This window comes from Erinaceus europaeus, chromosome 8 (genome assembly GCF_950295315.1).
Source record: "Erinaceus europaeus chromosome 8, mEriEur2.1, whole genome shotgun sequence".
Lineage (NCBI taxonomy): Eukaryota > Metazoa > Chordata > Mammalia > Eulipotyphla > Erinaceidae > Erinaceus > Erinaceus europaeus.
In genome coordinates, this window is record NC_080169.1 from 92062629 (window position 1) to 92077460 (window position 14832).

At 38.1% G+C, this 14832-nt stretch overlaps 1 protein-coding gene across 1 annotated transcript in view; it reads left to right on the forward strand.

Annotated features, from left to right (window-relative positions):
• Positions 1–14832, forward strand: part of PTPRZ1 (protein tyrosine phosphatase receptor type Z1) — a 220877-nt gene that overhangs the window by 195443 nt on the left and 10602 nt on the right. Inside the window, exons 19-23 of the mRNA XM_060195756.1 lie at positions 1766–1929; positions 3543–3678; positions 8404–8550; positions 13268–13361; positions 14685–14758. Coding sequence (XP_060051739.1) covers positions 1766–1929; positions 3543–3678; positions 8404–8550; positions 13268–13361; positions 14685–14758 — 615 coding nt within the window. The remainder of the gene's footprint in view (positions 1–1765; positions 1930–3542; positions 3679–8403; positions 8551–13267; positions 13362–14684; positions 14759–14832) is intronic.

Consider the following 14832-nt stretch of genomic DNA (forward strand, 5'->3'; position numbering starts at 1 on the left):
CTGCATTTCATCCCAAAAGATTTCTCTTAAGTCTCTGAACGTCAGTCATGGTTTTGGAACTAGTCTGATATGACAGCAATGACTGCAGTAGATATAATGAACAAATGAAAATTTCCTGACTCATATAGTAACTGTACACCTTATTACAGTTGGTAGAGATTGAAATTAGAGAAGGAAAATAAAAAGGGAAAAACTATGTATTTGTGATAGTTCTCCAGAGAAACAGAACCAATGAGAGGCATCTCAGAGAGAAAGAATATTTAACAATTTAATTACTATAAATATGGCATCCATGGAACAGGTCAGAAGACCAGATAGTCAAAGAGAAAGTTGATTATGTAGTCTTATGTTAGCTCATCATAACAGATGATGAGCAGCAGACAGGAAGATAAGCCAGGGTTTCGTTTCTTTTCTTTTTTCTTTTTTTATCTTTATTTATTTGCTGGATAGAGACAATCAGAAATTGAGAGGGAAGGGGGTAATAGAGAGGGAGATAGGCAGAGAGACACCTGCAGCACTGCTTTGCTGGTGCTCATGTGGAGTGGCTCCAACGGGGTGGGGGGGGTTAACCTCCGACCCTCCCTTACCAGCTCTAGTGACTGCGTGAATTAGAAAGAGGCATCAGGAGATATTCTGGTACAAACATCCATTTATTTGAAGATGGGTACAGGATTTTATACTGAGTTAAACAAAGAACATTTTTCACATATGTCAGAAATTACAGGTTTCTTAAAAGTCAGCTTGCCCCCATGGTAGGGGTTGGTATGACGAGAATTGATGAGATATATAAAGGTCTGACAATTAGTTTCCATGATGCAGGCAAGTTAATTATCCAAAGGTATCTGAGAAAAGCATAGGGGTTAAACCAGTAAGGTGAGGTAGAGAAGAAGAAAAACAAAAATTGATGTAAATCACAGATATCAAAGGACACAAGGAAATAGAATATGGGCTCTCACTGCCAGATACTGGCAGGGGTATATGATAGAGTGTGTTCTCCTATATGATCAAAAGGTGAAGTTATAGTGAATGTGTGAACTTTGAATGACTATAGTGAACTTTGGGTGAACCCTCAAGCAGGCATCCATTTGGCCTGCTAGCAGGGGGAACTAAGTGTAAGAGGCTTGTAGGCTTTCTGTGAGCTTTAGAGACTAACAAGGAGAAACTGAGTCTGGGAGACTTTTCCCTCTTTGCTCATCTCTATAAGGAGAGAGACTAACAAGTGGGGTGTCTTTCCAGACCTCCATCCAAGGATGGGAGAGTTCCCCTAAGCTCTACCAAGCTTTCACATAGTCCCACATTGCTTCACCATTTGTGAAGCTTTCCCCCTGTAGGTGGGGGCCAGGGGCTCAAACCTGGATCTTTGCACACTGTAACATGTGCGCTCAACCAGGTGTGCCACCACCTGGCCCCTAAGCCAGGGTTTCTGTGTTGTACCCTGGAGGAGAATTCCTTCTTCAACAAATTTAATGAGACCTACTTACATTATAAATGTTTGTTTTACTCAAAGTCCACTGATTAAGGTGTCAACCTCATCTCAATAATACCTTGACAATGACATCTGATGTGATGAGTGCATGAACAAACCACTAGCTACCATGATTTAATCAAGCTGATACATAAAGTTAAGCCACAAAAATGACTGCATTTTCACTTCATTATGGGCCATCAACATCAAGATATGAATCCCAAGTTGATGTTTAAGAACTGTGGTGTGTGTGTGTGTGTGTGTTTATGTGTGCCTGTATTTCTGTCTGGACTTTTCCAGGGCTCCCAAAAAGGAAGATCCAGTGGGCGTGTGATTACACAGTACCATTACACTCAGTGGCCTGATATGGGAGTGCCAGAATACTCGCTACCAGTGCTGACCTTCGTGAGAAAGGCGTCCCATGCTAAGCGTCATGCAGTGGGGCCTGTTGTTGTCCACTGCAGGTGAGTATCAGAGACAGTTACTAAACTGATAGAATTTTCATGCTAATAAAAATAGAATCAACAGAGCAAAGGTTATTCCAAAATGGGAATAACTTCATCAAGTGAGAGGGCTGAAATTAATGTACTAGACTCAGAGTTTAATGACTGAATATTTCAAAGCACTATATATTTTATGATGCTTGTTATATTCCATTTGACTCTTGTGTTGTATTTTCACTGATGAACTGTGTGAAACAAGCAGTTTCATAATTTTTTTTTTGTTATCATTAAACAAATTCTAGCTAGGCATAACATTGTGGAATAAAAGTATTTGAGATGTGATATTTGTTCCTAGGAGTTAGTAGTGATTGCAGAGGTATTTACTACAGTAGTTTTTTTACATTAACGAATGCAAAGTGCACATAATGTGAAGATCCACTAAAATAGTTGAAATTATTTTTGAACAGTTAGAACCAAAATCTCTATCTAATTTCTTGACTTCCTTCTTGCATCATATTAAATGTGTCATTGATTCATCGTTGCCTTACTACTTTAATTTTTAAGAAAGCAAAGACGAATATAAATAATTATATGTCCAAACAAGAAAAAAAATATATAAGAGGTTTAGTCTAATTAATTTTTCAGTTAAAATAAAAATAGCGCTTAAATTTTCACTGAGAGATGACTCTACTAATCTCTATGACAACAAAAATGAAATTCATTTCAATGTATATTTGTCAAAGTAACATCTGAGTTTTTACAGAGGCAATTGTTTTTCCTTTGATATACAACTTATCTGACACATTCTAATTACCTGGCTCAGGAATTGTCCTCAGACAAAGTTTGAGAGACCTATCTTGATTTTTTCATTTGTTAGAATGAAAAATGATACACTGAGGGAAACATGAAGAAACAAGAAAAATAGCTCTGAAGGTCAGAGATTGTTTCTTAGCAAATGGAGAAGGACCAGGATATTGTGCAGAGCAGGTGCTAATTTTCCACTCTAGCACTTCCTACTTGTAGGAGCATTTGAAAAGAATCCCTGTGTGTGAATTCTGTTCCTTCAGTAGAGGCTTTAAAGAAGCCGAGAGATAATGGTCCTTTAGAAATGACTGAAGTTATGCTTTATTCCTCACAATCTTACTGAAATGATATTTTCAACTGAATGCTTTATGAAATTCTTTTTCCCATTAATGTTGGAACCTTTACAGACACGTCTACCTGACAATGACAACCCAGGGACGTTTTCTTTTCAGAGATTATTGAAGCTGATTCCTTCATTGTTCACAGAGTAAATGTCTATTTACAGCGCTCTAACACATACTATTTCCATTGTGTAAAAAGTAGAGAATAATAAACATAATTATTTAGAATAAAATATCGTTCACAGGAACAGGTTATTTTGCAGTTTGATTTGTAACAAGGAAAAATGAAACATTTTATACAATATTTGTCATTTGAATGAAAATGTTTAGCTACTAAACATCTAGCAGTTTGAAATTGCTAAATAAGTTATGATATGGATGATCTGCTTGGAGAAGGAAAGTATATTAATTTATAAGACAGCCAGTGATGACCTGTCTTCAGGTTTATTTTGTGCTTGACATTGAAGTAGTTCTTTGTGTTCTCTTCAGTGCTGGAGTTGGAAGAACTGGCACATACATTGTGCTAGACAGTATGTTACAACAAATTCAACATGAAGGAACTGTCAACATATTTGGATTCTTAAAACACATTCGCTCACAAAGAAATTATTTGGTACAAACTGAGGTATGACAAAAAAGATTGGAAAAAAAATCATTAAAATACTAAAGCTGAAAAGACCAGGTTTTATATTACTATGTTTATTTATCTCATTGGACTACTTTAGTAAAAGTACTACTAACTGGGTAGCTTAACAGAAGAATTTCATTTTCTCCAAGAAATATGGAGATATACAGACTTTGAGTGTGTTATGCTGAGTGAAGTCAGTCAAACTAGAAAACAGATGACACTGGCAGTGTTCTGCACTTGCAGAGAATAGAAATATAATATCAGTATTCACTCTAAAACATCTAGCAGAGTCCTTCCTGATATTTTTGAGTTTCTATAGCACCATATGTCCCTTGTTTATAGTATATAACTCCAATCTCTACTCTCATATTCGTACAGGTTTTTGTCTATGTTCAAATTTACCTCTTTTTAAAAAATCATTTTATTGGTGGGTTAGTGGTTTACAGTACAGTTGTTGCCATATGGGTGAAATTTCTTATCTCACCATGAGAAAACACTCTCACTCCCAACTTAGGTCCTATTCCATCATGATGCGCCAGGACCTCAAGCCCTTCCCCTCCTTCCAGTTCCCTCATTCCCCTTCTTCCCCCAGAGTCCTTTCTTGTGTTGCAGTACACCAAACCAGTAAAAGTTTCATTTGTGCTTCCCCTTTCTATTCTTGTTACTTAAGTTCTGCCTGTGAGTGTGATCATACAGTGTGATCATCCTATTTCCATCCTTCTCATTCTGGTTTATCTTACCTAACATAATTCCTTCAAGCTCTATCTAAGTAGAAATAAAGAAGGTGATTTTATCATTGTTACTAGCTGAGTAGTAATGAGTTGTGTATATATACTTCAGTTTTCTTAGTCACTCATATGTTGTTGGACACCTGGGTTGTTTCCAACTTTTGAGCTATTACAAATTGTGCTGCTATAAAATTAAGTGTACATAGATCTTTTTGAATGATATGTTTGTTTCTTTAGTACATATCTGCAGGAGAGGAGTTACCAGGTCATAGGGTAGTTCCATTTCTAGCATTCTGAGTTATCCAGATGTCTCTCCACAGGCATTAGACCAATTTGCATTCTCACCAGAACATAAAGGATTCCTTTACTCCTGAAACCTCTCCAGCATTTGTTGTTACTGATGGATGACATTGTCACAGTAGTGAAGTAGTAACTCAGTGCTGGGAGCTGGGCAGTAGCGCCGTGGGTTAAGCACACATGGCATAAAGCGCAAGGGCTGGCGTTAAGGATCCCGGTTTGAGTCCCCAGCTCCTCACTTGCAGGGGTGTGGGTCACATCACAGGTGGTGAAGCAGGTGTGCAGGTGTCTATCTTTCTCTCCCCCTCTCTATCTTCCCCTCCTCTCTTGATTTCTCTCTGTCCTATCCAACAACAATAATAACAACTGCAACAAGTGCAACAAGAGAAACAAAATGGGAAAAAATGGTCTCCAGGAGCAGTGGATTCGTGCAGGCACTGAGCCCCAGTGATAACCCTAGAGGGAAAAAATAAGTAACTCAGTGCTGTCTTTATTTGCATTTCTTTGATAATCGGTGACTACGCACTTTTTCACATCTTTTGGATATCTTCTTTGGTGACTATTCTGACCATATTACCTCCCCGCTTTTAGATGGGGTTGTTTGTTTGCTGGATTTGGTGAGCTCTTTCTATATTTATATTTTTCATATTAACCTTTTGCCTAATGTATGACTTAAAAAGATCTCCCATTCTGAAAGGAGTTTTTTTGTTTGTTTGTGTGATGAATTCTTTTTTTTTAATTTTTTATTTAAGAAAGGATTAGTGAACAAAAACATAAGGTAGGAGGGGTACAACTCCACACAATTCCCACCACCCAGTCCCCATAACCCACCCCCTCCCATGGTAGCTTTCCCATTCTCTAGCCCTCTGGGAGCATGGACCCAGGGTCGTTGAGGGTTGCAGAAGGTAGAAGGTCTGGCTTCTGTAATTGCTTCCCCACTGAACATGGGCGTTGACTAGTCTGCCTCTCTGTTTCCCTAGTAAGGTGTGTCTCTGGGGAAGCTGAGCTCCAGGACACATTGGTGGGGTCTTCAATCCAGGGAAGCCTAGCCAGCATCCTGGTGGCATCTGGAACCTGGTGATTGAAAAGAGAGTTAACTTATGAAGCCAAACAATTTGTTGAGCAAACATGGATCCCAAGCTTGGAATAGTGGAGAGGAAGTGTTAGGGAGGTACTCACTGCAAACTCTAGTGTACTTCTGCTTTCAGGTATATATTTTGCAGTAGTTTATGGATACGTGTGCACATAAGCTCTCTCTCACAGAAACTGGTGTATATCTAGGTTATGGGACTTTGTTAGAAAGTGAACTACCTGAGATGAAATTAGAGTGTACTATAAAAGGAAAGGTCTCACCCGAGTAATGAAGCTGAAGTCTCTGGATACAGTCTGAGGTGAAGCATGTTGAGGTGGCAATCGTTGGTTTGGTTAGGTTGTGATCGGCGGATGCAATATTATTTGGTTTGGATTGGGAGATGCATACAGGAAAGTGGGCCCTATCCAAGGGTTCCAGGACTGGGGGAAGTAGGGGCTCTATAGTGAAGATGTGAGGTTCCTGCTGTCTTAGGGTTCAAAAAGACAATCGATAGTTAATATTATCATCACATTATTTGTTAATTGGGTTAACTTTGAAAAGTCCCTTTGTTATGGTTTGCTGTACAGTACCCAGTATCTTGTATATAGCTGTGCTATTGGATGCTTCTAATCTACTTGGTCTAGGCTTTTGAGAGAGTCCGCATATCAAATACATAGCCTATATATTAAAAAGATTCAGTTTGTCTTTTGAGAAACTTTGACACATACAATTGATTTCCCCCTCTTATATTAATTAACTACTGATTTATATGTTCCATATGACCCAGTAATTCCTCTCCTGGGGTTATACCCCAAGGACTCCATAACACCCAACCAATAAGAGGTGTGTACTCCTATGTTCATAGCAGCACAATTCATAATAGCTAAAACCTGGAAGCAACCCAGGTGCCCAACAACAGATGAGTGGCTGAGAAAGCTGTGGTATATATACACAATGGAATACTATGCAGCTATTAAGAACAATGAACCCGCCTTCTCTGACCCATCTTGTGTGATGAATTCTTTTGCTGTGCAGAAGCTTTTCAATTTGATGTAGTTCTACTTGCTTAGTTTTTGTCTTCCTTGCAATTGGCCTTGAGTCATTGAAGATGCCTAAGTATTTGATAGTTTCTGGTCTAACAACCAAGTATTTGATCCATTTAGAGTTACTTTTGTGTGTGGTCCAGTTTCATTCTTCTACATGTTTCAATGCAATTTCTCCAACACTATTAGTTAAAGAGAATTTCCATTATCTGTCCAATATTTTAGGTCCCCTTGTTAAAAATTAGATATCCATAGGAAGGGAAGGCTTATTTCTGGGTTCTCAGTTCTGTTCCACTGGTCACTGTGTCTATTTTTTTTTCAATACCAGGACATTTTGATTATATAACTTTATAATCTAGTTTGATAGAGAAGACCTATGTGAATAATAGGTGTCAATACAGTCCTTAGGAAAGACCCCCATTTGGAAGAGAGTCTTTTTAACATTTTCACGGGAGTCGGGCAGTAGCACAGCAGGTTAAGAGCATGTGGCATTAAGCACAAGGACCCACATAAGGATCCCGGTTCGAGCCCCCAGCTCTCCACCTGCAGGAGAGTCACTTCATAGGCGGTGTAGCAGGTCTGCAGGTGTCTTTCTCTCCTCCTCTCTGTCTCCCCTCCTCTCTCCATTTCTCTCTGTCGTATCTAAGAATGATGACATCAGTAACAACAACAATAATAACTACAACAATAAAACAACAATGGCAACAAAAGGTAATAAATAAATATTTTAAAATTTTTAAAAATTTTCATTAGTAATTTCATAATGGTTTGCAAGATTATGTGATTACAGTAGTATGATCACACACTGCACCCAACACCAAACTTCTGTGCCCCACCCTACAATGAAAATCATCATAGCTCTCATAAAGGTTTTGAGACAGATCAGCTGCTTCTTTTTTTTTAAAGTTCATATGTTTTAGTTTTCTACATTTTACTCCTCATATGAGTAAAACTATCTTGGAGTTGGAAGAATGGATAGAGAGGCTAGTGCTCTATCTTCCCAAATCTTCCCACAAATGTCAGTATACAAATAATCAAGAAGTTAAAGATGAAAAGACTGCCTTCATGTTTGTATTGGACTCTTTGCCAAGTCCTGTAAGTGATCTTTTGTGGGGTCCATCCCACACACACACATTTTATAAGAATGTTTTAATCTGCCAGTGGAAGATTCACTTTTTTTTTTTTTATCTCCAGGGTTATCACTGGGGCTCAGTGTCTGCACTACGAGTTCACTGCTCCTGGAGGCCATTTTTCCCTTTTTGATGCCCTTCTTGTTGCACTTGTTGTAGTTGTTACTGTTATTGTTGTCATAGCTGTTGTTGTTGTTGGATAGGACAGAGAGAAATCAAGAAAGGAGGGGAAGACAGAGAGGAGAGAAAGACAGACACCTGCAGACCTGCTTCACTGCTTGTGAAGAGACCCCCTACAGGTGGGGAGCTGGGGGCTCGAACCGGGATCCTTATGCCGGCCCTTGCACTTTGTGCCGTGTGTGTTTAGCCTGCTGCACTACCACCCAGCTCCCAGAAGATTCACTTTTGTACATATATATAAAGTCTAAAATAATCTCATAATTTTTTGATAGGAACAATATATCTTCATTCATGATGCTTTGGTTGAGGCCATACTTAGTAAAGAAACTGAGGTACCAGACAGTCATATTCATGCCTATGTCAATGGACTTCTCATTCCCGGACCAACGGGTAAAACGAAACTTGAAAAGCACTTCAAGGTAAGTTTTTTTTTTTTTTGAAACCTCTAGAGTGTTTCCACAAAATCCTTCTACATATTTTCCTTTCATACATGAAGACTGTATGGGCGTGTTGAGACTGTTGGCACAGTGGCTGTATTGTTCGTTATAGTAGGCAAAAAAAAATATCCTAATAGCAGATTTCAGGGGAAACTTTGTTATAAGCAGCTAGGTTTTCAGAAACCCCAGCTTTTGTAAGTGTAAAAGTTGATCTATAAAGGATGCCATAGAACATCGAATCAGCAAGCAGAATTTCTAAAACAGGTTGGGTTAGTATTCTTTATACTTGGAAAAAAAAGAAACAACAGACTACTTAGCCACAAGTACTATGACTTGGGCAAGTCATACTATTCTTTGGTTAGATATGTCTCACTTGAAATCTTAAAAATAGGCTACATAATGAGAATAGCTTAATCAGCCTTGAGTTTTTCTCACTAACCCTGTCACACAGCTTCTATAAAGCAATAAACAAAGAATTCAGAAAGAATATATTATCAGACCTGCTACCTGAGTTAGGTTTAGCATAGTCTTGACTTTTCAAAGGAAAGAAGGCTGTTATTTTGCTCTACATTACTTCTAGAGAACCTCTTATTACCCAGGATTCCTTGAGAAACAAAGCCACTTTCCTATTTATTTATTTATTTATTTATTTTATTTATTTATAAAAAGGAAACACTGACAAAACCATAGGATAAGAGGGGTACAACTTCACATAATTCCCACCACCAGAACTCTGTATCCCATCCCCTCCCCTGATAGCTTTAATATTCTTTAACCCTCTGGGAGTATGGACCCAAGATCATTGTGGGGTGCAGAAGGTGGAAGGTCTGGCTTCTGTAATTGCTTCCCCGATAAACATGGGCGTTGACTGGTTGATCCATTCTCTCAGCCTGTCTCTCTCTTTCCCTAGTTGGGTGGGGCTCTGGGGAAGCGGAACTACAGGACACATTGGTGTGGTTGTCTTTCTGGGGAAGTCTAGTTGGCATCCTGCTAGCATCTGAAGCCTGGTGGCTGAAAAAGAGAGTTAACATATAAAGCCAAATAAGTTGTTGACTAATCATGAACCTAAAGGCTGGAATAGTGCGGAGAAAGAGCTAGGGGAGGGGTTCTCCATTTTGTAGATAGCTAGTAGGCATATTTTAGTTAAATTCCAAAGGACCTGTGGCTATACTAGTTTTTTTTTTTTTTTCCCCTGAGCCTGAAATCTGCTATGCAGATGGATGGATCCAAGTTATTGTCTGGTGAAATGATGTCATGGCTGGAAAAGGATCAGAAAGCTGGATCAGGGAAGAGAGTAGCTCCCTAATATGGGAAAGGGGTATAACAAGGCCACTTTCTATAGAAAGACTATCCAGGAAGAATTTGGAAGACTAGAATAATCCGGGAGTGTTAACAACCATGAGAATGTCCTTTTTCCTCGCTTTTCCCCTACCCTATAACATTATGAATTTCTTCTCAAGTTTTGTATTCTCACTTAGCAGATTTTTATATTTTGTTTTGTTTTTCATTTTTTATTATCTTTATTTATTGGGTAGAGACAGCCAGAAGTTAAGAAGGAAGGAGCTAATAGAAAGGGAGAGAGAGAGAAAGAGAGAGAGAGAGAGAGAGAGAGAGAGACCTGCAGCCCTGATTCATCACTTGCAAAGCTTTCCTCTTGCAGGTGGGGACCAGGGGCTGAAACCTGGGCCCTTGTACATTGTAACATGTGCATTCAACCAGGTGTGCCACCGCCTGGCCCCCAGATTTTATACTTTGAAGAAAGCAAGATCAAGGGTGAATAGTGAATTTACTTATTTTATTTTTTTAAGCTTTTTAAATTTATTTATTAATGAGAAAGATAGGAGAGAGAGAGAAAGAACCAGACATTACTCTGGTACATGTGAACTCAGGACCTCATGCTTGAGAGTCCAGTGCCTTAGCCACTGCTCCACCTCGTGGATCACGAATAGTGAATTTAGAGTCTGCTCTCAAAGACAAATGTCTTATTCATCCATGCTTATATGAATTAAAAAGATCAATGAGAAAGAGAGAAAAAATGGGTGGTATAACATTCAGAAAGACACAATAAAAATGTAAAATACTGATTTGTTATCTTTTGTCTAAATTATAAATGTATGCAATCATTACCCAATATCAATAGAATTATCTAAGTATGATTTAGTCCCTAGATAATTATGGTGGGAAACTAGGGTTAGAGTGGAAATAACAATAATGAGGTCAGAATCCAGTTAAAAACAGAGATGTTTCCAATGACCATTTAATTTATTTATTTGTTTATTTTTTCTTGTTAGAGGATGAATGATAGGCAGAGTGGAGGAGACATCTGCAGCACTTGTGAGGCTTAGACCCTCTAGGTTGAGATTAGGGACTTGACCTGAAGGCCTCATGCAGGATAATGTGTTATACTCTACCAGGTCAGCACACACACACACACACACACACACACCCGGTCTCTCCTATTAACTAGGACAATGTAAATGTATATGTATACATTACACCATGGCATTATTCAAGTGTAAGAAAATCTGTTAAAGCCAAAAAAAAAGACAAATGAGCAGCAATAAAATAACAGGAATTAAAATTCCAGGATTTTTAAAAAATTAGCAAAAACAATAATAAATATATAATAAAAGCTATTATGAAAATGAGTTGAAAAGCATCAAATAAGCACATATAGACAGATACATTGTTCATGTATGGAAATGTGAAGATGTTGATTCTCTTTAAAATAAGAAACTAAGAAACAGTGCAGGAGTCGGGCGGTAGCTCAGTGGGTTAAACGTATGTGGTACAAAGCGCAAGGACAAGTGTAAGGATCTGGGTTCGAGCCCCCAGCTCCCCACCTTCAGGGGGTTCGCTTCACAGGCTGTGAAGCAGGTCTGCAGGTATCTATCTTTCTCTCTCCCTCTCTGTCTTCCCCTCCTCTCTCCATTTCTCTCTGTCCTATCCAACAAGGATGACATCAATAACAACAACAATAACTACAATAAAAACAAGGGCAACAAAAGGGAATAAATAAAAAAATATTTAAAAAATAAGAAACAATGCAGAACCAGATAAATCACCAAAATAATTTTTCACAGGACATAATGAACTAATTTTAAATTAGCATTTAGAAAACTCAAAACATTTAAAGCCTAAAAATAAAGAACAAAGAATAGAAATGCATACTATATACTTAAGATTTATAATAGAGCTATATTAACATTGCAATAAAAACAAATCAGCACTGGAACTGTGCACAGGAAGGAATTATTATGTGATAAATAAGCATATCCAATCAATGAGGGAATGACAGGCTAAATTAATAAGTGATATTGGGACAATTATCATATGACAAGTAAAACTAGGTCCCTACCACACCTCAGACTTTGAAATTATTCAAAATGACCTACGTAAAGTTAAAAAAAAAGTTTTGTACTGGTAATAAGAAGGCATTATCAAGTACACTGTGAGGACTTCAGCATATAAGAAGTACTTCTTGATAAAAACTTTATCTCCAGAAAACTTTGGTGAAAATTTAATTGATATAAATATCTGCATAATTCAAAAATAAATATATCGGCAACTTTGGGGAACATATTTTAGATGTATATCCATCACATCAAAATCTACTATGTTTAAAAAATTATAAGCAAGTAGAAACACTAAAAAAAATTTCTAAATAGTTAATGGGCCCAAAAATTTACAATCTCACAATATTTAAGGAAATGCAAATCAAAACCTTACTCTACCACTCTTTGTCCATTAGATTGTTAAAATTTAAACTCTGATGATTCTTTTTTACTTTTACACTGATGATTTTTATTTATCTATAGAAATCCTCATACTTATTTGTATTTAGAAATGTACATGGGATATTCATTATGACCAAGTGGAAGGGCAAATTATTGGAAACAGAATGGACATTAATTACTTGGGGAATAAATAGCAAGTACTATTTTTAACAGTGTATTTAAAACTATGAATAAAATCCATCTGTTGGGAGTCAGCCAGTAACACAACAGGCTAAGCACATGTGGTGCAGAGCACAAAGACCAGCATAAGGATCCTGGTTTGAGACCCCAGCTCCCCACCTGCAGGGGAGTCGCTTCACAAATGGTGAAGCAGGTCTGCAGGTGTCTATCTTTCTCTCTCCCTCTCTGTCTTCCCCTCCTCTCTCCATTTCTCTCTGTCCTATCCAACAACAATGACATCAACAACAATGACATCAGTAACAACAAAAATAATAACTACAACAGGAGCAACAAAAGGGAATAAATAAATATAAATAAAATAAAAAGGGCAAAAAATCCATCTGTTATACATATACATGTGTATATACACATATAATACAATTTGTTTCAAACTACATTGTGACATTTAAGTGGAGAACCCTAAGCTTGAACATGTAAAAAGGATGCCATGAGGAAGATCCTCCCAGTGCAGAAATGCAAACTGGAGAATGTTTTCTGCTTCTTCCAGCTCCCTGGTGTAGAAGATAAATGTGCCAGGGAGTTTGCTAAAGTGAGGATTATCTCAAGGAATCATTAGAAAACAATTCAGATAGATGATAGAGAGATAGAGATATGAACATGCAATCTTGTTTGGGTTGAGTGTGTGTACATGAGGGTGTGTGTGTGTGTGTGTGTGTATGGTGTTGGAATGTTCAAGTTACTTGATAAAGTAGTATGCATTTTTCCTTGACTATGTTTCTCAGCTCTTGAGTCAATCAAATATAAAGCAGAGTGACTATTCTACAGCCCTAAAGCAGTGCAACAGGGAAAAGAACAGAACTTCGTCCATCATCCCTGGTAGGTCATGCTGAATCTTGAAAAATGACAGAAAAATATTAGAAGACCTGGAGCTGATTTGAGAATATTTTAGCATCTTGGGGCAAATATATTAAATTGTAACTTTTAAAAGAACTCTTACTTTACAGTTTTTGTATGCTTTTTGTTGTATATCTGAAAGAGGGGGGGAAAGAAACCAAATCACATCTCTGCCATATATGATGTTGCATTTTGCTTTGTCTTTCTTGTTTCTATTGCAAAGCTAAGAATGAAATCCAATGCCTCAAACATTAGGCATGCATTACACTGCTGATGTGTCTCACTGGCCCAAAAAAGAACTCTTGGGGCCCGGTGGTGGCGCACCTGGTTGAGCGCACATGCTACAGTGCACAAGGACCCAGGTTTGAGCCCCTGGTCCCCATCTGCAGGGGGAAAGCTTTGCGAGTGGTGAAGCAGATCTGCAGGTGTCTTTCTGTCTCTCTCCCTCTCTAGCTTCCCTCCTTCTCTCAATTTCTGGCTGTCTCTATCCAATAAATAAATAAGTAAAGATAGTAAAATTTTTTTAAAAATTATAAAAAAAAAAGAACTCTTAAACCCTGATGTCGCATCTGAAAATATAAAATACATGGAATACTTAGCCTTTTTTTTAATCCGAATTCTCTTTCATTCTGGTCGCCAGGGTTATCCCTGAGGCTTCATACCTAGTCCACTGATCCGGTGGTCTTTTTCTTTTCTTTTTTTTTTTTTTGTTTATATAATTGTTATTTATAAATGGAAATATTCACAAGACCATAGGGTAAGGGGTACATTTCCACAGAATTCCCACCACCAGAATTCTGTATCCCATCCCCTCCCTTGATAGTTTTCCTATTCTTTATCCCTCTGGAAGCATGGACCAAGGAACATTTATGGGGTTCAGAAGGTGGGAAGTCTGGCTTCTGTAATTGCTTCACCACAGAACATAGGTGTTGACAGGTCAATCCATACTCCCAGCCTGTCTCTCTTTTTCCATAGTAGGGCAGGGATCTGAGGAAGTGAGGCTCCAGGACACATTGGTGGGGTCACCTGGTGGTCTTTTTCATTTTCTTTTTCTTTATTTTCTGATAGAGACAAAGAGAAATAAGGAGAGAAAGACACCTGTAGCATTGCTCTACCACTAGTGAATCTTTCCCTCTGCAGGTGGGGGTTTGAACCCAGGCCCCTGTGCATGGCAGTGTGTACCAAATATTTTTTATCAAAGACAGTAAAATTAAGACATGCAATGATGGTTTGCAATTTGGGGGCAGATGGTGAGAGTACAACTGGGTAAGTGTGATTGTTTACCATGAATATTCTGTGTTCTAGTGGAAAGATCAAGGGTTGGCATTTCATCCCTGAGTGGAGAAGGCACAGACTACATCAATGCTTCATACATCATGGTAAGTCAGAAGAATCACTAGAGAGATGGCTGCAGTTTGTCTTACCAGAAATAAAATCAGAGTGTCTTGCTGTA